Here is a 24,443-nt window from a genome sequence, read left to right as displayed (position 1 = left end):
TTATTGTTATTGTTATTATTATTATTATACCTAGTGCCTCTTTTGGAGGCCAAAAAAAAAAAAAGACGTGGTCTTATTTTGGGGGAAACATAGTGGAAGGTGCCCCTGCACTAAACAAGAGTGAGCCCACTTTCGGTCTGCCAATTGGGTCATTAACCTCTCCATTTTTATGGTTACCAAACCTTCAGGTATTACATGGTCCTATCAAATTTAAAACTGTTTTCTCCTGCTGGGCTAAAAATTTAGGAGATTTAAGGAGGCTGTGATGTGACAGCATCGGAGACCCTGAAAGCAAACATGTAAGTGGCTGCAATGAAGGATGGCAAGCTGTATTTCCTCAAGAGAAGCTAGTAGTTCATTCATATCTGAATCCAATAGTGGGTACTGAGTGCATTTTGTAAACACCTAATTTGGTGTCAGCTTGGAATATAATTTCACAACACAGAGACCTATCAAACCTGAATAGAACCCCCCAAAACCTAGGATATCATCCCTGGAATTCTCCAAAAATTGTTACCAAATTGTAATTTTCTAATTGAGTCTTTAAAGGAGAAAATGACAAATGCATGCACGAAGAATGTGCAAAGTTTACTCTTCTGTAGACAAAATTTTGGGGAATATCAGACTATTCCGTTTTTCTCCTCGGCCACAAATCAAGCCATCCCAGAATGGTTGGGATTTTGTGGTCCAGCAAAGCAGGATGTCCCGTTGTTTCTTGGGAGGCTCTGTGAACTTTGCACACATATTAACAATATATGATTATAATTAGTACAATTAAGAATAAATGAAATGTCATTTTTCCATAACCCAAAGCCCCAGGGACTTGTTCGGGGGCAGTAAAGCTTATCAGTTAAAGTCCCAAGTTTTGGTACTTGGGGCTCCCCCACTTTTCACTGTGCCACTTAGATGGGCAAATAACTATGAGGAGAATTACTTTGGTATGATGTGACACAGTAAGAATCAGAATCATCAAGTCCTATGGCTAGAAAGGACCTTGGAGGTCTTCGGGTCCAATCCCCTGCCCAAAACAGGAGTCCTTGTATCATCCTGGACAAATGATTGTCCATTCCAAGAAAAGGAGACAGCCAAAATATGGCTATAGGTATATATGGTATAGGGTTTCCTGCCTGAGCAGAGAGTTGGACTAGATGACCTCCAAGGTCCCTTCCAACTTTATCATTATTATTATAAACGACCTATTGGCCCTGCCTATCTCCGTGTCTTCAAGAGGCCCTGAATGGACAGGCCAAGCAGGAGGTCCATTGCTAAGGTCTGCTGAACCCCATCTGTGTCCCTCATGCTGAAGGACATTTGGTGGCTGACCAGGCAAGGGAAGCTATGCCGAGGGAGGGCTCCATGCCCTTACATCTGAAAACCATTTTCCTGGAGGCATTTGAGGTGCTGCCTCTAGAACAGTGTTTCTCAACCTTGGCAACCCAAAGATGTGTGGACTTCCAACTCCCAGAATTCCTCAGCCAACTTGGCTGGCTGGGGAATTCTGGGAGTTGAAGTTCACACATCTTCAAGTTGCCAAGGTTGGGAAACACTGTTTAGAGATTTTTTTTTTAGTCAAATGTTGCAATTATTATAAGGACCTGCCTCAATCCCTCTTCCCAAGAAAGCAGAACTCTTGGAACAGAGTTCCAAATGGAACTTTTATTAGGAAAGTAGACAGCAGGCATAGAAGGCAGGATCTGAGGGTTTCCCATGTGAATCAATAGGTTAACAGAGTAACTGGCAAACCCCAATAGCCCATCCGGTCAGTTCAAACAAGCCAATCTCCAGGTGTGAACCCGCTGTGGGAACAGGGTTGATAAGACGCAGTTCCCAAGGTTGTTAGGTCTTCGTGCCTCTTCTTCTGCAGCTAGAGATAAGGGAGATGGCTAGAGGTGCATTCCTTTCTCACCCCAGGCCGACAGCAAGGGAAATAGATCAAATAGATCAGAACTGGGCCTGAAGAGCAGTGGGAGAGAGGGGAGGGGTGAACCAGGTCCATCAGCGATTGAAGATATATGATGGATGGCTTGCTTCCAAAAAGCCTTAGGACAGGGGTAGGCAACCTTGGCTCTTTTATGACTCATGGACTTCAACTCCCAGAATTCCTGAGCCAGCTATGCCTACCCCTGCCTTAGGAGAAGGACAGCTGTCACCATTTTAGTCACAAATGATACATTTGGCTTCTGTGACACTCTTTAATGATTGCAATTGAAAATATATGATTCAGCTTTTTCAAAGGTAACAAGTAATGAAGCCTGAAGCTCTTCTCTAGTGACTTTCTCTAAGCAGGAGACATCTGTTTGGGGAGGACCAGGCAGGGAGGGGAAGACTAGCTTAGGCTGCTGAGGGGTAGAGGAAGAAGGATCTGCTTGCCTTTCTGCTCAGATGGCTGCCAATCCTTCAGCTCATCTACAGGACAACCTGCTTCCTTCAGAGAACATCCGCAGGGATGCTTGAGGCAATGGAAGAAGCGCTCTTACAACTGAGGTGCTGCTGGCCTGGAGCCAAGATTGGCTTCAAGCCCTACCCAGCCATGGAGCCATGGAGCGTCTCACGGTGTGAATTCACTGTTTTTCAATCAAACTTTAGGGAATCAAATGAATGGCCAATGGGAGAACCCCAGTGGGAGCTCAGTGACTGATGAAGCATTATGCTCTGTTGATCCTCCATGGCCCCTCCCATAGCAGGCACCGCAGAACGTTCATAGAACAACTTGCTGGTGTCAGTTCCAAAGAAGTAAAAGGTACCCAGAGCAATTTCCTCAGAAGAACAGTTTGTGAAGCAGGCTGGTGATGGTGGACAGATGTTGCAATCCATTTTGACAGAAGTCATCACCCTGGAGTTCTACAGAAATCTAATTATTATTATTATTATTAGTAGTAGTAGTAGTAATAGTAGTAGTAGTAGTAGTAGTAGTAGTAGTAGTAATAATAATAATAATAGTAATAATAATAAAGTTGGAAGGTACCTTGGAGGTCATCGAGTCCAACCGCCTACTCAGGCAGGAAACCCTACACCATTTCAGATAGATGGCTGTCCAGTCTCTTCTTAAAAACTTCCAGTGTTGGAGCATTCACCGCTTCTGGAGGCAGGTTGTTCCACTGGTTAATTGTTCTAATTGTCAGGAAGTTTCTCCTTAGTTCTAGGTTGCTTCTCTCCTTGATTAGTTTCCATCTGTTGCTCCTTGTTCTGCCTTCAGGCGCTTTGGAGAATAGCTTGACTCCCTCTTCTTTGGGGCAGCCCCTGAGATATTGGAACACTGCTATCATGTCCCCCCTCATCCTTCTCTTCATTAAACTAGACATACCTAATTCCAGCAACCGTTCCTCATATGTTTTAGCCTCCAGTCCCCTAATCATCTTTGTTGCTCTTCTCTGCACTCTTTCTAGAGTCTCAGCATCTTTTTTACATCGTGGTGACCAAAACTGGATGCAATATTCCAAGTGTGGCCTTACCAAGGCATTGTAAATCTGTGCCAGAAGGGCTGTGTTGGATTTTCCAAAAAGGCTTACCCAACAGGGAAAAACAACAACCAAATACAGTGTAAAATCTAAAAGTAAGTCCAGAACTTTTGATGCTGTTCAAAGCTTCTAAGTAATTCAGAAGAATGATTAAGATTGTGTTCTCATTTTGTTCCCTCAAAACATTCTTGTTCTAAAGCTGAGTGAGAAAGGAGAATGATATGATGGTCTGCAGTTCTCATAATCCTTAGTTAAACTGTTCTGTAGTCACATAGGCAGGAAAGATGGACACTGTCATAGACTCATAGAGCTGTAGAGTTGGAAGGGACCACCAAGATCATCTAGTTCAGGGGTTTCCGACTGGGGATGCTCGCACCCCCTGGAGATGCGAGACAATATTCCAGGGGGGTGCAAAAACTTGGGTTTTCAAAATTATAGTCTATGTGCATAATTTGTTACCATTATTTTGAACTTTCGTAAGGGGTGTGAGAATATATCAGAAGCGTTCCAGGGGTGTAGGGTATAGAAAAGGTTGGGAGCCGCTGATCTAGTTCAACCTACCAAAAGGACACATCTTAAATCATCCTGGAGAAGTGGCTCTCCAGCCTTTCCTTGAAAACCTCCAGAGATGGAGAACCTACCACCACCACCAGAAGTAGGCCATTCAGAGCTATAGTTGGTTATGTTATCACTCTAATCAACATAACCTGATTGTTATCAACATAACTGGAGGGCGTGGTTGAAATTAATTCAGATAACTGTAACCAGTTGAGAATGTCTGATGTCCTCTTTAATTTCTTGCTCCAAAATGGATGCACAATGAGCAGACAAGAGCTAGGAGGCTTTTTTTATAGCTCCATTCATCATCCACTTATCCACTTTTGCTTATCCATTATCTTTGGGGGGAAAAATGTTTCTTTAAACATTCACCCACTTTTGCCAGGAAATCTCTTCTTCTTTATACAATTTTGTATAGTGCTGATGGAATATTCTTTGCATATTGCATTGTCTGTCACTGTAGTTTTTCCATTTTATAATTTTAATATTTTCTTTTCAATTTCTTTTCTTAATTTATATGCCAACTCTTTCCCTGGCTTGTTTGAAAATTCAAAATTCCTTTTTTTATACAAAGTTCAATTTTATTTTTTTTATCTTATCATTAACATAGAAAGCGGGCGTTATAAAAGTTCAGTTTGCTATCAGACATTTTTCCTTCTTAATTCTTCCTCTTTCACCTTTTTCTCCATTAAAATTGTTTGCATCTTCTCTTCTCTTTGGCTTTTCAGATTATTGTTTTGCTGCATAAATTGTCCTCTCATAAAGACTATCCTGCCAACCTATGCTGTCCTTATCAAAATTATTGTCAAAATTTTGTTTCAATTTATTTTCCCAGTCCTCTATTATTAATTCCATTTGTAGCAAAGTCTCATTTTTATGTTCTAAATTGTCTTCTTGTATGTTATGATCTGAAAAAGTCTTTGACAATATCTCCACTTTACCAATATAAGTAACAAGCTTTTTAAAAGTCCAAAACTTTCTCTATTCTTGAAAAAGACCTGTGTCTTTCAGAAAAATATGTACAATACATACTTTGGAATCACCATTTTTATGTCTCATATATCTACATGTTCAAAGCTCTTCCATCACTTCAAAAATATTTTCAATTACTTATCTTGGGTTAATTCCTTTCGCAGAAGTACTGCCTTTTTATGGGCAAATTAATCCACTGATTCTCCCACTAAACATCAATTTTCATACGACAAAGCTATTAATTTTCCCATAAATCCTTTGTAGAATATAGCTTTATTTTTATTTGGAGCATATATACCCAATTCCAAGAACTTGGGGTCATTTCAATTAATTTCAGCCCCTGCATATCAGTCTATATCAATTTTGGTTGTTATTGTGGGTTTATATACAAAACAATTCCATTTTCCCTTCAGTGGGAACAACTTAAGAAAAAATGGAAACCCACTTTTTTAATGAATCAAATGTCTATGGAGATTCTCCATCATCCAGGTCATGGTTGCCCCAAAGATGCTTTTCCAAAAGGCAACTGGACTTCCTTGGGTTTTTTCCCTTGAAAAAAATTGGCTTTTCATCCAAGAGGTTTCTTTAGTTCTGAATCAAATATTTTTGTCATTCTTTCTTTATGCGTTTCTTGTAGACAATTTTTTTCAGATAATGAAATAACTTTTTTCTTTTGGGGGGAGTATTTGCCCCTCTTATATTTCATGCTAGACATTGCTATACACTTAGAAAAATCTCTGCCTGGAGCATTCAACGTAGTTGTTTCTTCTTCCATCTCTTGTCCTTGCTCTATTACTCCTTCTTCAGTATTTACTCACATCTCATCCCTCTTTAAACCTTTCAAAAAAGTAGCTTTTGAACAGAGAAGTCAGAATCTCTGCTACTTAAAAGTTAAAATCACCCCTTCCAGTTATCCCAACAAATAACATCTTTTTCTGTCTTAGTTCGTCAATCAAAAAGTATATTCTTTTCTCTTACACAATATTCTGACAGATATTCCGATAGAATTGTTGATCCTCAGCTTTGTACTAAAATGTTGCTGCAGAACCTGGTCTCTTGTCTTCTCCCTGACAAAATGCACCCATATTTTTCTTGGTACCTTGCATATCTTGTAATAATTCTGTACATTTTGTCCACTTCTGCACCCATATCTTCTTCATCCCATTCCAAAAATCTTGTTAAATTCTTAATTCCAGTAGTGCCACATTATCTAAATATTATTTTAATCTTTTGATTTAAATATCCATTTCCAGAATTTCCTTTTTTCTTTAATTAGTTTAATCTCTCCACTCATTTGTATTACTTCAAATTTTTTATTTATCTTTTCTTCCATATTCACACATCTTTCCTCTATTCTCCTTTCAAGTGTAGCTGGATCTCTCTTAGCAGATACTCTTAATGACACTGAAACATCTTTCTAAATTCTTCAAGCATCATTTCCAAAATCTCTGGCATAAACCCTTTTTCTGTCATCTTTTAACAATCTTCTCTTTCCTTCTGCATGTTTTCTGGCTTTCCTAGTAGCAGTCCTTTCTATTTTTTAATTTGCAATCTTTTCTGGAGGCTTCTCCCTTCTTTCTCTGTATTCTTAACTCTACAGTCCCATTTGATAGTTTAATAGTCAAATGGTCTTTTCCAATTTTCCTTTAACTCTCTGTTTAGCAAAACTGACTATTTGTCCTTTATAACAAATCTAAATTATCCTCATTCCTCAGGTATACATTATTTAATTAATTAATTAATTCAAAGGTACTTTAAAGTTAATACTTCCCAAATTCAACTGTCTCTTAGTTTATTTTAAATCTTCTTAATTCAAACTCTTGGCATGCTTTTTGCTTTTGATTATTGTTAAGCCTTGTAGTTTTTGTTTTTGTTTTTTACTTTCAACTGTAACCCGGGTTGAAGGTAAACTCACCAGAGGGTTTAACTGCTCTGATGCTAGAAGATCTCTCTAACTTTTAAAATTCTTGGAACCCAAATATGCATTAGAAAGCAAGATCTGGGCAAAACCAGTGCCTCTGGCAGGCTCCACAGAGGCTGTGAGCTTGATATTCCTTCTGTGGCTCCTGGCGCTCTACTCACGGGTCACCTGCAGGGTGCCTCTAGATCCTGCAAGTCTCTTCACAAGGATCTGCCTTCTGGAGCACAAGTGGGGGATCTCATGATTTCTGAGCACCCGGTCAGTAATCTCCATCTTGGCAGCATCTCCACTGTTTGGAGATGCATCAATCCACCATTTTTTCCACCTGAAAGTCCACCTAAAAGAGATGTTTCAAAGAATAAATAGAGCTTCTTTAGGTCTGTTAGGAGCCACTAAAAGATCAAAGACTAAATATGTTTCATGCAAGTTAATAAGAGGAAGCAGCACTAATTATGCCTCTCTTTTTGCAGCAAAAGATCAACAAAACCAACTACTCAACTTTCCCTGGCCTGAAGTTCTTTTTCACTAAGGGAACTATGATAAACCTAGGAGAACCTATCCTAAGATAAGGAACAGGACAGTAAGCTCAGAGATGGTAGACAGAAAGGATTTGCATTAGATTTGGCTGACTCCACGTAATAAACTTAACCTGACCTTTCAGATTAAGTCAGGAGCTGTTCAAAGCACAGCAGGATGCACTTGTTTGTTTGTTTATCCAGTTTTGAAGCTGCCTAACTCCTGAGCAAAACCGTGGGTGGCTTAAAATCAGAAGAAAATATTATATATAAGGAAATCATTGCCCACCAGAAGAACAATGCAGCAATGCACCCAGCTTAGGTGATGGACACTCTACATCCACCCTCACAAAGCCTGGGAGAACAACCAGGTTTTTTGTGATCCCCTCAATGTCATTAGGGTGAGAACCATCAGCCTTTCCGGAAATGTCACTCCAGAGGGCAGGCCTTGCAACAGAGATGCTTTGCTATAGGGTCCCACAAGAGGACCCAGAGATGTCTAAAATAATAAAGTGGTCAATGGTATCAAAAGCTGCTAAGAAATTAAAAAGCACTAGGATGATCACATCATCCCCAGCCCAGCTCCACCAAGAGACTTTAGGAAGCACAACCAATGCTGATTCCATATTGAACCCCAGCCTGAAACCAGGGCCTGGATCCTACAGAGTAACCCATAGTGACCCAAAGGCTCTGGTTAGTAGAAAAAATAAGTTTTTTTTTTAATTTAAAATTCCTTGTGTTTCTGCCTCTATTCCTAGAAATCCACAAGAACAGAACATCTGCAGCTACTCAAACACTCAACACCGGCTGTGGCTCCTCCCAGAAGCAAGTCATGAACCAGCAATTCCATAAAAGACAGGATCAAAATCTGAAAGGGTCTTCGGAGCTGGAATGTGGTAAACATGGTAAAATTCACTAGAAATCAGTGGAAAGCTCTGAAATTAGAATGATACCATTCAAAACTAAATAGCGGAAGAATTGCTTGGAATAAACACGAGTTGGGTGGGATTCTGTCATTCTCAAATTCTGTGAGTCATCAATATGGCACAGCTGCTGAAGAAGCTGATTTTTTGTGTTAGTTATAGTATTTTTATCTCATATTTCAGATGATTACTTTCTCTCAAATTGGGTCCCTTCAATTAACCGAGAGAGGTGCTGCCCTCATGCTTACACAATAAGAACAGGTAGACAATAGAAGGAACAGGAGGGGAAAGGGAAGGGAAGGGACGTGGGCGGCTGTAAACTGGAGATGTTTTCCCAGGAGAAAAGCAGATGTTTTCTACCTCCAGGGAAATAGATGATCAACCTGGGGCTCCTCCTATAATCTAAGGAGTAGCACCAGAACTGTGCACTCTTCCACGTGAGAAAGTTTTCAAGAGAAATTTCCTTGTAAATCTGTGAAACCAAATCTCATGGAATCGTGGAATTAGAGAGGACCAAAGAGATCATCTTATTCCAGTTGCTGCTCAGAGCAGAATCCACTAGAACGTCTCTCCCTGAGGAGCACCCAGCCTCTCTTGAGACCTCTTGCAGAGGGCTCACCACCCTGTGGCGCAGTTTCTTCCACTGACCGAGATCTTCTTTCTCTCTCTTTATTTAATCTCCTCTCTTCTCCCCAGAATGCTTCCCTGTATTTCTTGCTGATAACTCTGACTCTTCCCTTCCCGGTTACTGCCACTTTAGTAAGACCACACCTGGAATACTGCATCCAGTTTTGGTCACCATGATATAAAAAAAATATTGGGACTCTGGAAAGAGTGCAGAGAAGAGTAACAAAGGTGAGCAGGGGGCTGGAGGATAAAACATATGAAGAATGGTTGTAGGAACTGGGTATGGCTAGTCTGGGGAAAAGAAGGACTAGGGGTGACATGACAGCAGTATTCCAATATTTGAGGGGCTGTCACAAAGAAGGGGGGGTGTCAACCTGTTCTCCAAAGCACCAGAAGGCAAGACCAATGTATGGAAACTAATCAAGGAGAGAAGCAACATGTCATTATGGAGAAGTTTCCTGACAGTGAGAAGTGGTCTTGTGTAGCTGCCAAAAAAGCCAACATAGTCCTAGGCTGCATCAACAGAGGAATAGCATGAAGATCATGGGAAGTCACAGTACCACTTTATACTGCACTGGTGAGACCACACTTGGAATCCTGCATCCAGTTCCGGTCACCAGATTCAAAAAGATGCTGAGGCCCTAGAAAGAGTTCCAAGAACAACAAAAATGATAAGGGGTCTGGAGGCTAAATCATGAACACTTAAGGGAACTAAGTACGTTTGGCCTAAGGAAGAGAAGGGTTAGGCGTGACCTGATAGCTGTCTTCACAGGGAAGAGGGCATCGATTTATGCTCCATAGCACCTGAGGGCAGGACAAGAAGCAATGGGTGGAAGCTTGTTAAAGAGAGACCCTACCTGGAACTAAGGAGAAATTTCCTGACAGTGAGAACAATTAATCAGTGAAATGGCTTGTCTCCAGAAGTTGTGGGAGCTCCACCACTGGAGACTTTCAAGAAATGTTTGGACAATCAATTGCCTGGAAGGGTATAGGGCAGGGGTAGGCAACCTTGGCTTTTTATGATTCGTGGACTGGCTCAGGAATTCTGGGAGTTGAAGTCCACGAGTCATAAAAGAGCCACGGTTGCCTACCCCTGGTATAGGGTCTCCTGCTTGTGCAGTGGGTTGGACTAGAAGACCTCTAAGATCCCTTCCAACACTGTTATTTTGTTATTTCCTTTTGGCACTGGGGCTCCCCGAGGTCTTGTCCAAATTTATATGGCTGTGTGACCCTTGAGATGTGAGAAGTGGAGTTAAGTGTTACTTTTAATAAAAATGCCATCAAATACACAGAGTTATGTTTTATTCCTTTCTTGATCAACTTTAGTAAGCCAACTTTTCCCACACCACTGAAGTTGTTTCTGTTGAATCTCCTGCTGTAACTCTTTGCTTTTCTTGGTCCATCTCCATCAGCCCACAATTCCCTTGTGGTGGCGAGGAGTCTCCCAGGATGTATCACCTTATGTAAATTTCAACTTGTAGGGCACCCCTCAACAGCTGCTTAACAGTGTTGTTCAGATAAACACTCCAGAGTAAAATTCACAAAACACCTCCACATTAAGAGAAAAGCTGAAAAAACAACTAATATCAGCTTAATCAGAGCTTAATCTCAGCAGGACGTGCTTTACTCATGCTTACTGCCAGTCTCCCCATAGTGGCCGGTCCTTCTTCAGGTGAGTTCAAGCAGGAGCTGGAGAACCATCTGTCTGAAAAGTAGTAACATCCAGGCACCTTCCGAGGAAAAATGTAGGAGAGTGGGATGAGCCTTGGGGGAGGAACCAGGTTCAATTTAGAGGTTTTTGTTTCTGGACAGCCAGTTGTCTGAAATGGCATAGGGTCTCCTGCTTCAGCAGGGGTTGGACTAGAAGACCTCCAAGATCCCTTCCAACTCTGTTACTCTATTATTGTCAGGGCTGCCATCTCCAGCTTCTTCCCTTTGCTGGCATCCTGCCATAAAGTGCAAGGGAGGGGGGAGGGAATTGGGGAGGGAATGGGAAGGGCATGGGAATGGGTTAAGAAAAGGAGCGGGGAGACAAGCTGACAAACTGACAGGAACCAGAGGTGTTTATCCGGAAGAAACCAGTCGCCAAGGACACATAGCATGAGAACGGAATGCGAAACTACATTGAGAGGCACCAAACCTCAAAACCGGTCCAAAAACATCAAACACGAATGCTATTGGACACTGATGAACAGGTCAAGCGGGGGGGGGGGGCAGGGGAAAGGGAAAATTGTAACCTTTGTGCAGAATACTCAGATCCAGCTTTACTTTCGCTGTAGCCGCTTGATTTTAGTAAAAGAACCTTTCACTTCAAAGAAATGGAGTCGAGGGTCTTTCTTTCCTAAGTGTCCAAGTCGGGACAGCCCTGACCCTTATTCTGTTTCTCCCTATAGTGAGGAGGGTGGGAAGGGAGAATGACTTCCACTGAAACGGTGTCCAAATTTAGATTTGCTGCAGCCCCCACCCAGCCCTGATCCAACATTGTTTATTGCACAAACGACTCTTTTGGCCCAGGCAGGGGGGGGGGAATGTTATTGGGTCAGGGCCCACTCTGACCCTTCCCTTCCCCTGGGTGGAGGCATGAAGTGGGGCCCCGGGTCAGAGAGGAGGTGGCTCCTTCCAGCCCCTGGGGAGGGACCTGGGCAAAGCAGCATTATGATCAAGATAAACAGGCGGCTGGCAAGCGGGCAAATCGAGGCCCAAGCATGGAGCCAGGAAAGTGCCAAAGGGGGGGGCACACCTCTGCTATTTACGCAACATGGAAGTTCTCTTTTGGTCAGCCACAGGACAAAAGAGGAAGGGCAGTGCTCACTGACCTCTTCCTCAGGCTTAAATAAAGGGAACCAAGGGCAGAGTGGAGGGGGAGGGGGCCGGAGGTCCCCATGCTGCTGACTGAGTGAGAAAAGGGGATCCACACTCAGTGCCAGGAGACCCCCCCCTTCTCTTCCCTGGTGCCCGAGAGGGACACTTTCCTGCACAGGGGGGAGTCGACAGATACTGGGGGGGGGGCTCTAGCAGAGCAGAGGGGCATTAGCAGACCAGGTACTCCTTCCGTTTGAAGGAAAAAAATAAAAGTTATTCTTTTATAAAATGTAACAATAAAGCGCGCACTTGGCAAAAGCAGAAGCCCCCCAGGACGAAGTACAGGCCGGCAGCAATGAAGCAGTTGTAGCTGACTTGGTCATAGAGCGTGTGGATCTTGGTTACCCCGGACATGAAATCTTCCTTGGTGGCTGGAATGTCTTCAGTCAGGACAGCAGAGGGGACATTGAAAAAGAGGCCCAGGAGCACCAGCATGATGACCCCCCCCCCAGACGCTCAGCACGATCCCAGCAGGCAGCCATCTTAGGCCCACAGCACAGCAGTGAAGCCATGGCCCGGTAGAACCACGAAGCCGACGACCGACCGGCCGGCCGGCTGAGCGCCCCCCGCAGACTCCAGCCCTGCTTGGCCCTGGGAACCAAGTGTTGGAAAGCTGGAATTTGAGGCTGGGGAAGAGACCCTAACCCTTTCTGAAAGGCTCTTTGGTGGAGTGGGCCTCCCTTCCCACTGTCCTCACTAAAGGCAAAGGCGGCTCTGAACCGAAAGAGCCAAACCAGATAAAGTCCACCAGACACTGAGCGACAATAATGCCGCGTTGATATCTGCATGTCTTTTACATAGTGCATCCACCATATCCAAGCAAATAATTTGTTTCCATAATGCACACGCAGAGAGAGGCTTTAAATAAATCTTCAGTTCTAAAGTGATTTTGGCAGAAGCGCGTTTCAAAAGGTTAGGTGAGTCATAATCCAAGCCAATCAGCAGGAAAGGGATGCTGAAGCCGTCCTCGGGGGAAATGTTCCACGGCTGTGCAGAAGAGCCAGTCGGGATGGTTTTGCCCCTCCAGGGTGAGAGATGGGAAGGATATTTTTTACATATACTAATATTTCCCCAGCCTGCTGATTTCCCACAGGTCCTGTTTGACTATGATTCTGACAGTGCTTTTATTGTTAGGAGAAGGATGTGCACGGTTCATAAGGGTAGATATTAGTAGAAAGGGTGGCGTATCCACAGGTTCACCCTGTCAGATACCAGGAAAGCCTAATGTGCCCCTCACTCCCACCCCAGATGTTTGGGGCAATGCTCTCCCAACATCCTCCATCCACAGTCATCTTCCATGCTCTCCAGCATGGAAGGGTGTGTGGGAATGACTTTGGAGGGGGGGGCAGAGAATCGAGGGGCAGCTCATTGGTTGTGTTTCCCATCTGGCCTACCTAGTAAGGCTGACATTATCAAGGCTGAAGCAAAAGTATGTGCATTGTAGTTAATCACATCTGGGTGTGCCAGGTTGTTTACAACAGTTGCAATGCCCTGCCGTCGTCATCTCTCTCATGGCTCCTGCTGTGTCTTTCCACTCCAAAACACACCAGAGCCTCTTCTTGGAGGGAGACATCTACTCCTTCCCACACTCTGGTGGGTATTACTTTGTAGGGTTTCTATAGTCCATGTTTGTTCAGGGAGACCAAAGTCCAATTTCTCTGCAAGCTCAGAGAGACACCAGAAGATCATTTCCTCATTCATGGAATACTGCAACCAATTTTGGTCACTATACTACAAAAAAAATGTTGAGAGTTTAGAAAAAAATCAGAGAAGAGCAACTAAAATGATCAAAGGCCTGGAGACGAAAATATACAAAGAACGGCTGCTCGACTTGAGTTTGGCTAGTCTAAAGAAAAGAAGAAACAGAGGTGACATGATAGCAGCATTCCAGTATTTGAGGAGCTGCCAGCGAAGAGGGGGTCAACTTATTCCCCAAAGCACCAGATGGCAGGACAAGAAACAGTTGTTGGAAACTGATCAAAGAGAGAAGCAACCTGGAATTAAGGAGAAACTTCCTGACAGTGAGGACAATTAACCAGGGGAACAGCTTGCCTCCAGACTTGAGGTTTTTAAGAAGAGGCTGGACAGTCACTTGTCTGAGATGATATAGGTTCTCCTGCTTGAGCGGGGAGCTGGACTAGAAGACCTCCAAGGACCCTTCCAGCTCTATTCTATTCACCGTTGGCCTTTATGGAGGGCACCAAACCAAACAGTCTGGCTACTTAATCAACCATCTCCTAACCAAGGATGGCTCTTTTAGACAGAGTGCAGGTAGTCCTTGACTTATGACCACAATTGAACCCAACATTCCTGTTGCTCACAAGATGGTTGTTAAGTGAGTTTTGCTCCAGTTTATGACCTTTCTTGCCACAGTTGTTGATGGAATCTCTGCGGTTGTTAAATTAGTTAAATAAGTGGACCTGGCTTCCCCATTGACTTTGCTCGTCAGCAAGTCACAAAAGGGGACCATGTAACCCTGGAACACTGCGACCGTCATAAAGATGAGTCAGTTGCCAAGCTTCTGAATTTTGATCACGTGACCCTGAGGGGATGCCGCAATGGTCGCAAATTGAAAAATGGTCATAAGTCACTTTTCTTCAATGCCGTTGTAGCTTTGAACGGTCACTAAATGAACTGTTGTAAGTCGAGGACTAGTTGTAGTGTTTCTTCAGGCATTCTGGAGAATCGGGCTGAGTGGTTGTGCTTTGGGGCATGGAGGCCTTTTATTTCTGGGACCTGAGGGAACCACGAGTGTGAGGAGGCATTCATTTCCTAAGCTCTCCTTCCTCGCCGGTTCAGCCTCCACCTGTCACAGCTAGAAAGGTAGTTATTGCCAGAAGCATCAGGAAGGTGAGCACTTCCTCTCCAGATGACAGCTGAAATACCTGCTTGGCCTGCAAAATGGCATCTTGTCTAGAAAACTCTTCAAGCAAAGCAGATCCGGGAGTCCAACCTAACGGAACCCTTTCAACGGTCCCAGGCCTGCTTCGCTTTGTTTTCTAGAGAAAAGGAACAGGCCAGATTCCAATTAAACAACTCTGGGTCACTTTCAATTTTACATTTTCACAAATGGTTGCAATTTGCCTTGGATACCATTTTAAAACTGCCTGGGGAATTCTGGGAATTGAAGTCCACGCGACTTAAAGTTGCCAAGGTTGAGAAACACTGATGAAAGGTATTTGGGGTAACTTGAAAACTCCCCCCACTCTTTTGTGACATTACATTTAATAAATCTGCACAAGTTTGGGGATATTTTTTTCTTAGAGCCCAACAGACTTTTTAAGTGCCTCTGAGGAACTCATGAGAGGGACATGAAATTTGCTGTTTGTTCCTTGAATCAGAAAACTCTGGAATACTCTGGATTTGGGAACATTCTTTATAAGCTTCGGTGACTTGTGATAACATGAAAATACTGCTTCCTCCCTTACAGGAATCTGCTAAGGGCAAATGCAGCCTTGGGGCAAAGTCAGCTCCTAGACACGTCCATGTGATTTCCTTGGCCACGTTGTTCTCCAACTTCCAAGTTTTGCTTACAATTGAAGGGATTCTGGGGAGCTTCCCCCAAGTTCTATCTAAGCCTGGTCCTGGATTCGCTTTCTGAGAGCAGCCAAGGTCAGCAACTTACTCTCACAGAACATAGAATAACAGAGTTGGAAGGGGCCTTGAAGGGCTTCTAGTCCAACCCTCTGCTCAAGTAGGAGACCCTATACCACGGGTGTCAAACTCGCCACGTCACGTGACGTGTCGCGATGTATTGTGACTTTTTTCCCATTGCCGGCAATGGGGTGGGTGTGGTTTTGGCGTGACGCATCTGGCCTGGGGCCCAGCAGTTTGACACCCCTGCCCTATACTATTTTAGACACAGGGCTGTCAAGTCTTTTCTTAAAAGCCTCCAGTGATGGGAGCAGCTACAACTTCTGGAGGCAAGTCATTCCACTGATTAATTGTTCTAATCGTCAGGAAATTCCTCCTTAGTTCTAGGTTGCTTCTCTCCTTGATTAGTTTCCATCCATTGCTTCTTGTCTTCCCTTCAGGTGCTTTGGAGAATAGCTTGACCCCTTCTTCTCTGTGACAGCCCCTCAAATACTGGAACACTGATATCATGTCACTCCTGGTCCTTTCTTTCATTATAGACATACCCAATTCCCGTAACTGTTTTTTGTATGTTTTAGTCTCCAGCCCTCTCATCTCAGCTGCTAGTATGTCCTTGGTGGTATTAATTTTACTGCCAGAGTCTTGGGGTGCATCTAGTGCCAAGACAGACAACAAAATCCAAATGTCAAATGTGCTCCACGAAGCCAAGCCTAAAATGATTTCTCCATAGCAGGAGTTGACCACTGGGGTTGGGAGCCCTTTGCCCTCCTCTTGCTGCCACTCACTGAAAAGCCCTGTGAGGCCTCAGGGTTTTTCAAGGATCCCTTTCCTCAACTGAAGCCTCCTTTTCTTCTCCTATAGATGTACAAGACTTTTTGTCTCACCATTTGCGCCTTCCTCTTTAATTGGGAAGCCATCGGCCTCAGGACCTCAGCTCCTGCTCTGCATGCCCCGCTCTTCCAGGCTCTTCCTGGCTCCAGAATCCTGGGCTCTTAAAGGCAGGCCTGCCCCTGCACCTTGCTGTGTTGGGCAACTGGTTTGCTCATGGCTTGGCAGGGTAGAAGCAACTGGGGGAGCTGGGAAACAATATGCAGATGTGGTGCTGTTGCTAAACATGTGCCAATCCCTTCCTTCACCTCCATGTATCAACAGCCACACAAATCTTGACCCAGGGAAAGGAGAGGCTGGCTGGGGACACTGTGGCTCTCCTGCCACACCCCGGGCTGATTTTCCACCATTTGATGGATCTTCCTTGGGACACAGGCGGGACAAAGAGGCCCCGGAGCAGCTTCTCCACTTGGGGACTTCTGCTCGCTGTAGCAGCCTTGGCTGAATCTTCTCTGGCCAGGGCTGCCCTTCGCTTTTCCAGTCCGTGGGCGTCTTTGCCCGAGGCGCCACTGGACCTTTACCTGTTGGTTAAGTCTTGCGGGAGGCCCCTGACCCGTCCCTGCCAACCACAGAAGCCGCGCAGGGGGTGTTCGGACTTGGGCAGATGGCAGCCAGCAGCACCAGTCTGAATGGGCGGCAGCTCCGCTGGGGGGGATCCCGCTTTGGGGAAGGGATGGCGTGGGCTGGACTCCTGGCGAGAAAGTCCCGGGGGATTAGCAGCCTCCCTCCTTCGGCGCCGCCGGCTCTTCCCCTGCCAGTTTCCCCGGTAGCCCAGGCCAGGCAGCGGGACTGCTCTGCCCGCCCGGCGCCCCTTCCCCAGCGACAAAGCCCGAGCCGGGCAGGCGGAGGGGCGGGGAGGGGCGGGAGGGGCGGGGCGGCGGCTCCAGGCTGGGGCCGGGCGGGAGCTGTCCGTTTCAGCACCCTCCGGCCGGGAGCGCTCCTCGCCCGCCGCCTGCGCAGGGCTCCCGGGGCCGGCCGGCTGCTGGCGCAGGAGGGGCTGCCGTGACGGGCTTCCTGCCTCCCTCCTCCCGCCGGCCGCGCCGCCGCCGCCGCCGCCGCCTCCCTTCGCCGCCTGCTGCTCGGGCGGGCTGGCGCTGGCTCCGGCACACGCAGACCGCGCGCCGCGCTCGCCGGAGCCCTCCTCGCCTTCCCTGCCGCCGCCGCCGCCGAGCTCGCCCGGGGATGGNGGCTGGCCGGCGCGGCGCCTGCTCGGGGCTGAGCGCAGCCTGGCTCGGCCGGCCGGCTGGCCGCTGCCCGCCCGCCCGCCCGCGGGGCCATGCGCGGCGATGAGGATGTGTGAGCGCGGCGTCCAGATGCTGATCACCACCCTGGGCGCCTTCGCCGCCTTCAGCCTCATGACCATCGCGGTGGGCACCGACTACTGGCTCTACTCCCGCGGCGTCTGCAGGACCAAGTCCAGCAGCGACAACGACACCAGCCGGAAGAACGAGGAAGTCCTGACGCACTCGGGCTTGTGGCGGACCTGCTGCCTGGAAGGTAGGCATGCGGGCGGCGCGGCTCGGGCGAGGGGAGCCGGGCGGGACAGGCCGCCGCTTCCTGGCCTCCTCCGGCCGCCTGGCGTGGCGCTCCCGGGCGCCCTCCCCCGCGGAGCCAGAAGCGGAGAAGGCGCTCCTGACCGGGCTGCACCTGTTGCCCCCGCGCGCGTGTCCGGCCGAAACCAGCCCGAACCCCCGAGACGGAGGCTGCCTATCGGGCTGCGGACAAGACTTGCTGTATGGTGTAGGGGGGGGGGGGGCTCGCAGCCTCTGCAGCCGCGGGGAGGGAGGGCAGCGGACGCGCTTAGCCTCTCTCCTGGCTCCTGGGCAGCTCCCCCTTCGTGCCAGTCTGCTGCGGGAGAGAGTTACAAAGGGGCAAATGCAGTGAGCCAGAGATCCTTCCTTCTTTCTTTCTTTCCTTCCTTCCTTCCTTCCTTCCTTCCTTCCTTCCTTCCTTCCCCCAGTCCTCCCCATAGGCGTCTCCTATCTGCGGGAAAGGCAGGGATTCCTTTATCTGTATGTTAGCTACTTGAAATCTCACAGTCCAAACAGCTACACGCAAACAGGCACCACACACACACACAACAGGCAGAGTGCGTGAAGAGGTGGAGCAGCAGGTTTGCAGGTCTGAAGCAAGACCCTCGTGGCAGCTTGGTGCCTCCCTGGCAAAGCAGGTTGCAGTCTTTTGTTTTAGGGTTCCTCGGAAGGAAGGCTGCTGTGAGCCAGACAGCCTCAACTTCCCCAAAGCTGAGCCTTGAAACATGCTTGTCCAGGTGCGTGTACAATATGTGTGTGCATGCCTGTGTGTGTACATCCCCCTCTGGGAAGCAGTCCTGCCTCTGCCCACTGGCCTTCCAAACCCTCCAGACAGAGGAGGTGATGCATCTAGATTCAGAAGGAATCAGGGTGGGAGAAGAGGGCTGCTTTTTCCCACAGGCTCTTATGGAGGCAGCCCCCTCCCCATGGGCCACCACCACATGGCTCAGAGACCACTGGACTCTGTTTCCAGTGAAACAGAACCTTCCAACCATCTTTACAAGTGGCTCCTGTTCCAAGAGAGGAATGTTTGGGCAGGGGGAGGCACTCAGCCCAAAGACAGCCAAGGAAGCACAATAGGAGACTAGCTGGGGAGACACGGAGGCGAGATGACAGTCCCTCGTGCCTGGCCAAAGCATGAAAGTCCATGGGCAGCTTTAGAGAACCAGCTGAGTATCAAACCTGCTGTAGAGGTGCATTAGATCCTTCAGCACATCCAGAGAGTGAGTGACGATGAGAATGGCTCCCATTGAGTTAGAGGTAATTCCACTTGTCGCTTTCTTTCTTAACAGAGTCTTTAAATAGAATCTGTCTACCTCACTTGGGCCTCACATTGTGTTCAGCTGCTTCTCCCCCCACCTGTCCCACCTGGGGGGGAGGTTTTGGATAGTTCAGTCATTCAATTGCTTCCAAGTCTTTGTGACCCAAAGCATCATTTCTTCAAGATTGTCCATCCACAACTACTTCTTAGAGTTCTTGAAAGCTCCTGCTCCCCCATCCGTCATAATATCAGCCACCTGGCCTTCACTTGGCCTCTTCCATTTTTCTAAGCATCAGAGTCTTTTGTGATTCTCGCCTTCACACGATGTGTCCAAATATTTCAGCTTTAGCATCATTATTCCTTCTTCTGGTGAGCAGTGAGATTTTATTTCGCCATCTGGTATTGACTTGCTTGCTCTTCTAGTGATCCAACATATTCCCGACTATTTCTCCAGAACCACAGTTCAAAGGATCGGTTTTCTTTGTTTGGCTTTTCTCATGATCCAGCTACAGACCCATATGTTACAACAGGGGAAACTGCAGCCCTGACGATATACTGACAGTGTGATGTCTCCACTGTTCCATATTTGATCTAGATCTATTGTAGTTTTTCTCACAAATATCAATGTCTCTTTATCGGTGCTATAGTCAGCATCACAGTACATTTTTGTGCCTGGAGAGATAAAATGTGTGATCATTCTGCCTTTTTGAATTGGCATGATGCTCCCCCCTCCCATTAACGTTGAGCAGGAAAGTCTGGCTTTTGCACTCTCTTCATCTGCAAAAAAAATCCTCTTCCCCTCCACTAGTCATCAGCCTATCTGTGATTGTTGTGGTTTCTCACAACCAAAATCAACTTCAATTGCTTCCAGCCCAACATTTCTCATGCTTTATTCTGCTTATCTTTATGTGCAACCTAGACACATCCTTTTCGCAACTTCGGGCGGTTTAGTTATTCTGCATTTCATTCTAACTGTTGCTTCCTGGGCTATGATTCCCTTGCCGTCCCCATGACTCCACAGCTTTAGCCACGGGGCTTCAGGTACCCCTGTCCCTTCTGAACAAGGCTTGAACATCTGGCAATTTTCATTTTGTATATTGCTGAAGTTTGAGTTGCAAAATCTTGAGCATTATATTACTAGAATGGGAGGTAAGTGTGTTTCCCTTTTCACGCTTTGGAATTGAAGTGGATCTCTACTGATCCCTTGGGCACAGCTGCGTTTTTCATACCCGCTTACAAACAACATTTATTACTGCAAGCCCTAAACCTCCCTGCACCACAGTCATCGTGAGATCACCAGTACATCTCTTTCTACCTAAGCGGCTTTGCATCACACCTGCTGCACCAGCTATAACACAGCCCTGGGTCTCATTTGGCAAGAGGCAGGAGGGAGGAGGGAGGCATCTCTGTTGCCTGAATCCAAAGCAAAGGCCTCCAGGCTGAGCACCGGGTGAGATGGGCCAGGCAGTTGGATGGGAACTTTTGTCTGCTTCCAACGGCTGTTTCTTGGGGCCACCAGGCACCGTCTGCCTCTGTCTTGGCTGCGAGGGGCTCCTGGCTGTTTCGCTAGTCTCCATGTTGGGCACTTTGTAATGGGGAATAATCCTGTTCCAGAGAAAGGCTTGTCTGCCTGCAAGGGAGGGGAGAGGGGGCTGAAAAGAGCCAGCCAAATTGAGCCATGAATGAGAATGTGGGAACGCAGCCTTGTTTGTGCATGTGGCTGGAATGACTTTATGGACAGCACTGCAGATATGCTCAGAGACCGTGTCATTTGGGAAGCCAGCTGTTGATCGGCCAAGTAGGCACTTGCTTATGGCTGGGAACAAATCTCCTCTCGCACGGGGCCTGCTGGAGACAGGGCTGGTCCGTCAGAAGGATCGTTAGAAGACCGGAAGGGGTGACTTTGTGGAGGAAACCAAGGGCCTTCCTGGTGAAATGGGTGGGAGCAGGTGCTCGGGGGGGGGGGTTGTGGGCGCTGAAGAGCTCTCTGCACTGGGAATTCTGTTTCCAAGCTATGAATGGCGCTCTGTGCAATTATGCCTAGACTGTTTCCAAAGAGCCCAGCCCTGAGAAGGCAACGTGCCAACAGAGGAGGTTCAAGGGTTAGAGCTACTCAGAGGAGAACAAGGAACAGTGGAACAAGGGCTACCAGATTGGAGGGAGGGGCAGAAATCTGAGCCACTAGTAAATAGCGGGAAGGAGAGACAGGAAAACCTAGCTGTGCTGTTGACTAGTGAACGGCTGCCATTTTGCAGCCTGGTGTGTAGGAGGCTCCCCAGGGAAGCAGATAGGAGCATCCAGAGGAAGTCCGAACGGTGCCTTAACCCAGGGCAGCTTTGGCTCTGATTGGTTGATTAGATTTTTATCCTGCCTTTATTGCTTTAGAAGTAACTGAAGGTGGTGAACATACCTAATACTCCTTCCTCCTCTTATTCCCCCCCCCCCCACACAACAGTCCTGTGAAGTGGGTTGGCCTGAAAGAGAGTAACCGGCCCAAAGCTGGCTTTCATGCCTGAGGCAGGACTAGAACTCAACACTTCCTGCATTCGAGGCCAGCAACTTCACCACGAGACCAAACTGGTTCTCTTACTTGTCTCCCTTCCGCTTGCCCAAAGGTTGGGTGGAGACTAAAAATAATGTTTTGTACATGTTCTTAATTAAAAGTAAACATAATGAAAGGGGGTTCATCTCTCATGTTCCCACATTTACCTCATCTGTTCAGTCCTGACATTTAGGAACCACTTTCAGGTGTTCCCCAGAGCAGTGCCCAACGCTTCCGCCTCAGGTCTGTCAGCTCTCCCTAACCGGACTCTGCCCCAGCCTTCCCAATTACCCGTCCGAAGGCTTGAAAGAGAAGGGCAGGGCAGGCAATCACCATCAATCCCACTACATGATTTCCCGGCCACGTTGGCCTGCCGGGGGTCTCTGCCAGGGACCAGCAGCCGCCTTAAGGTGGGCACTGCAGCCTCTGCAGGCCGCTGGCGTCCCAGCCAGGCTCAGGAGCTTGTTCTGCAGACAAGGATATCGGTCCAGCATTGGGCAAGCTGGGTGGTGCTTCTTCTATTGTGGGCTGTAACAGGGTTGCCAACTTTTGAGGCAGCCTCTGCAGCTGTGCTCTGAAGAATGATTCTTGCCAAGCAGACAGCTGGAAAGGGCAGGTGAGGACGTGCAAAGGCCAGTTGCCAACAGGGCAGGGGTCTGTTGCAAGATGTGGCACCCCCTCCCCTTGTTCTCTGCCTCAGAAACCAGCTTGTTTTGTGGCCTGTTCACTGAGCCAATCCTTGGAAAGCCATGTTTGCCTCCAGCGAAATGAAGAAAGCAGGGCAGCGGTACTGCTGGAAGGATGAGAGAGAGCAAGGGGGAGCTGGGAACTGGCCAGGATTTTGCACGGCTCACCTGAGCTTCCATAAACAAGCCGGGATGGTGCTGGGACCCAGAGCCTCCCCAGCAGGCAGGCAAGCAGGTGGAGGTGTAGCTCCCTGCAGCTGGCATTTGCCCCTGCTCATTCCTAAGATGGGCCAGAGGAAGGGGGCTTTGCCACAGGTTTTTTCCCAATGAGGTTTCATCAAGTACCACTGCTGCTCTGCAGAGATCTATGAACAATTGCTGGCTGTGAGAGCCAGGCATAGCCTCCTTAAACAACAAGGGTATACCTGGGAATATTGTGCCACAGGGTCCAGTACATGCTGGACACATCCCTTTTCAGCGGTGCTTCTGCCCAGGTGGAGATGGTTATGTGGTATCCCTAAGCCATGCGCCCTGTTGCTGCTGTCTCTATAGAGCAGGGTCTCCAAACTTGGCAACTTTAAGACTTGTGGACTTCAATTCCCAGAATTCCTTCTGGCTGAGGAATTCTGGGAGTTGAAGTCCACATCATAAAAGGGCCATTGTTCCCCACCCCTGCCATAAAGAACGGTGTTCCCAGGATGGACTCTAGCAGTTCCATGGAGCCATATAAAGATTGTGGCTCCCTGTGGATGAAAAGGCAACATATCTATTTATTTTATTTATTAATTTCCTTATTAGTTTTATAAATAACTCAAGGTGGTTAACCTACTTAATACTCCTTCTTCCACTTTTCCCCACAACGACAACCCTGTGAGATGGGTTGGGCTGAGAGAGAGGGACTGGCCCAAAATCACCCAGAGAGCTTTCATGTCTAAGGCTGGACTCACCATCTCCCAGTATCTAGCTTGGCACCTTCACTATTACAACAAGCTGTCTCTAAAGTAATGTTCTGTTCTCAAGACCATTATTTGAGAAATAATATTTGAGCTGAATTCCTTCTGAATTTCTTCAGATCTGCTCTGTCCAATGAACATGTCAACCATCCCACTGGCATGCACAGCAAAAGAAACTCCTGGGCCGTTTTCTTTACCAAGAGCAGGGTATTGGCAACCCAAAACACTCAAAGAGCCACTTACTTACTTACTTACTTACTTACTTACTTACTTACTTACTTACTTACTTACTTACTTACTTACTTACTTACTTANTCAGATCTGCTCTGTCCAATGAACATGTCAACCATCCCACTGGCATGCACAGCAAAAGAAACTCCTGGGCCGTTTTCTTTACCAAGAGCAGGGTATTGGCAACCCAAAACACTCAAAGAGCCACTTACTTACTTACTTACTTACTTACTTACTTACTTACTTACTTACTTACTTACTTACTTACTTACTTACTTACTTACTTACTTACTTACTTACTTACTTACTTACTTATTTATTTATTTATTTATTTATTTTCATTTATACCCCGCCCTTCTCCCGGAGGACTCAGGGCGGCTTACAGCCAGTTTAAAACAATCCCACATAAATACCAAATACAAATCTAAAATAATTAAAAATAAATATTTGAATTGGCCGCTCTATTAAAATTTTGTTAAAACCAATTAAAATACCCCCTAGGCCAGTCCTGCCCGCTGAAACAACCAAGTCTTGAGGGCGCGGCGGAAGGAGGGGAGATCCGGAATCACCCGGATCTCTGGGGGCAGCTCGTTCCAGAGGGTGGGCGCTCCGACAGAGAAGGCTCTCCCCCTGGGGGTCGCCAACCGACACTGTCTGGTTGGCGGCACCCTGAGGAGGCCCTCTCTGTGGGAGCGTATCGGCCGGTGGGAGGTGATCTGTGGCAGAAGGCGGTCTCGGAGGACCCGTTTCCCACCAAAAACAAAACACTGGGAGCCGCAAAACCCTTTTGACATCTAAAATGAAGCTAACACTGCATATATCCTTTTTTACCTTTATTATAGGTATAGGTGTGTGTGTGTGTGTGTGTGTGTGTCATAAAGGTAAAAAAGGATATATGCAGTATTATCTTCATTTTAGAT

At 46.9% G+C, this 24,443-nt stretch overlaps 1 protein-coding gene across 1 annotated transcript in view; it reads left to right on the top strand.

The window, feature by feature from the left end:
- Positions 1-17,604: 17,604 nt before the first annotated feature.
- The window catches only part of CACNG3 (calcium voltage-gated channel auxiliary subunit gamma 3), a 73,279-nt gene continuing 66,440 nt past the window's right edge, over positions 17,605-24,443 (top strand). The window contains exon 1 of the mRNA XM_015813253.1: positions 17,605-17,815. Coding sequence (XP_015668739.1) covers positions 17,605-17,815 — 211 coding nt within the window. The remainder of the gene's footprint in view (positions 17,816-24,443) is intronic.

Source organism: Protobothrops mucrosquamatus, unplaced genomic scaffold (genome assembly GCF_001527695.2).
Source record: "Protobothrops mucrosquamatus isolate PMUCROS unplaced genomic scaffold, P.Mucros_1.0 scaffold148, whole genome shotgun sequence".
NCBI classification, from domain to species: domain Eukaryota; kingdom Metazoa; phylum Chordata; class Lepidosauria; order Squamata; family Viperidae; genus Protobothrops; species Protobothrops mucrosquamatus.
The sequence above is the reverse complement of the archived record's forward strand: the minus strand, read 5'-3'. Positions and strand labels throughout refer to the sequence as shown.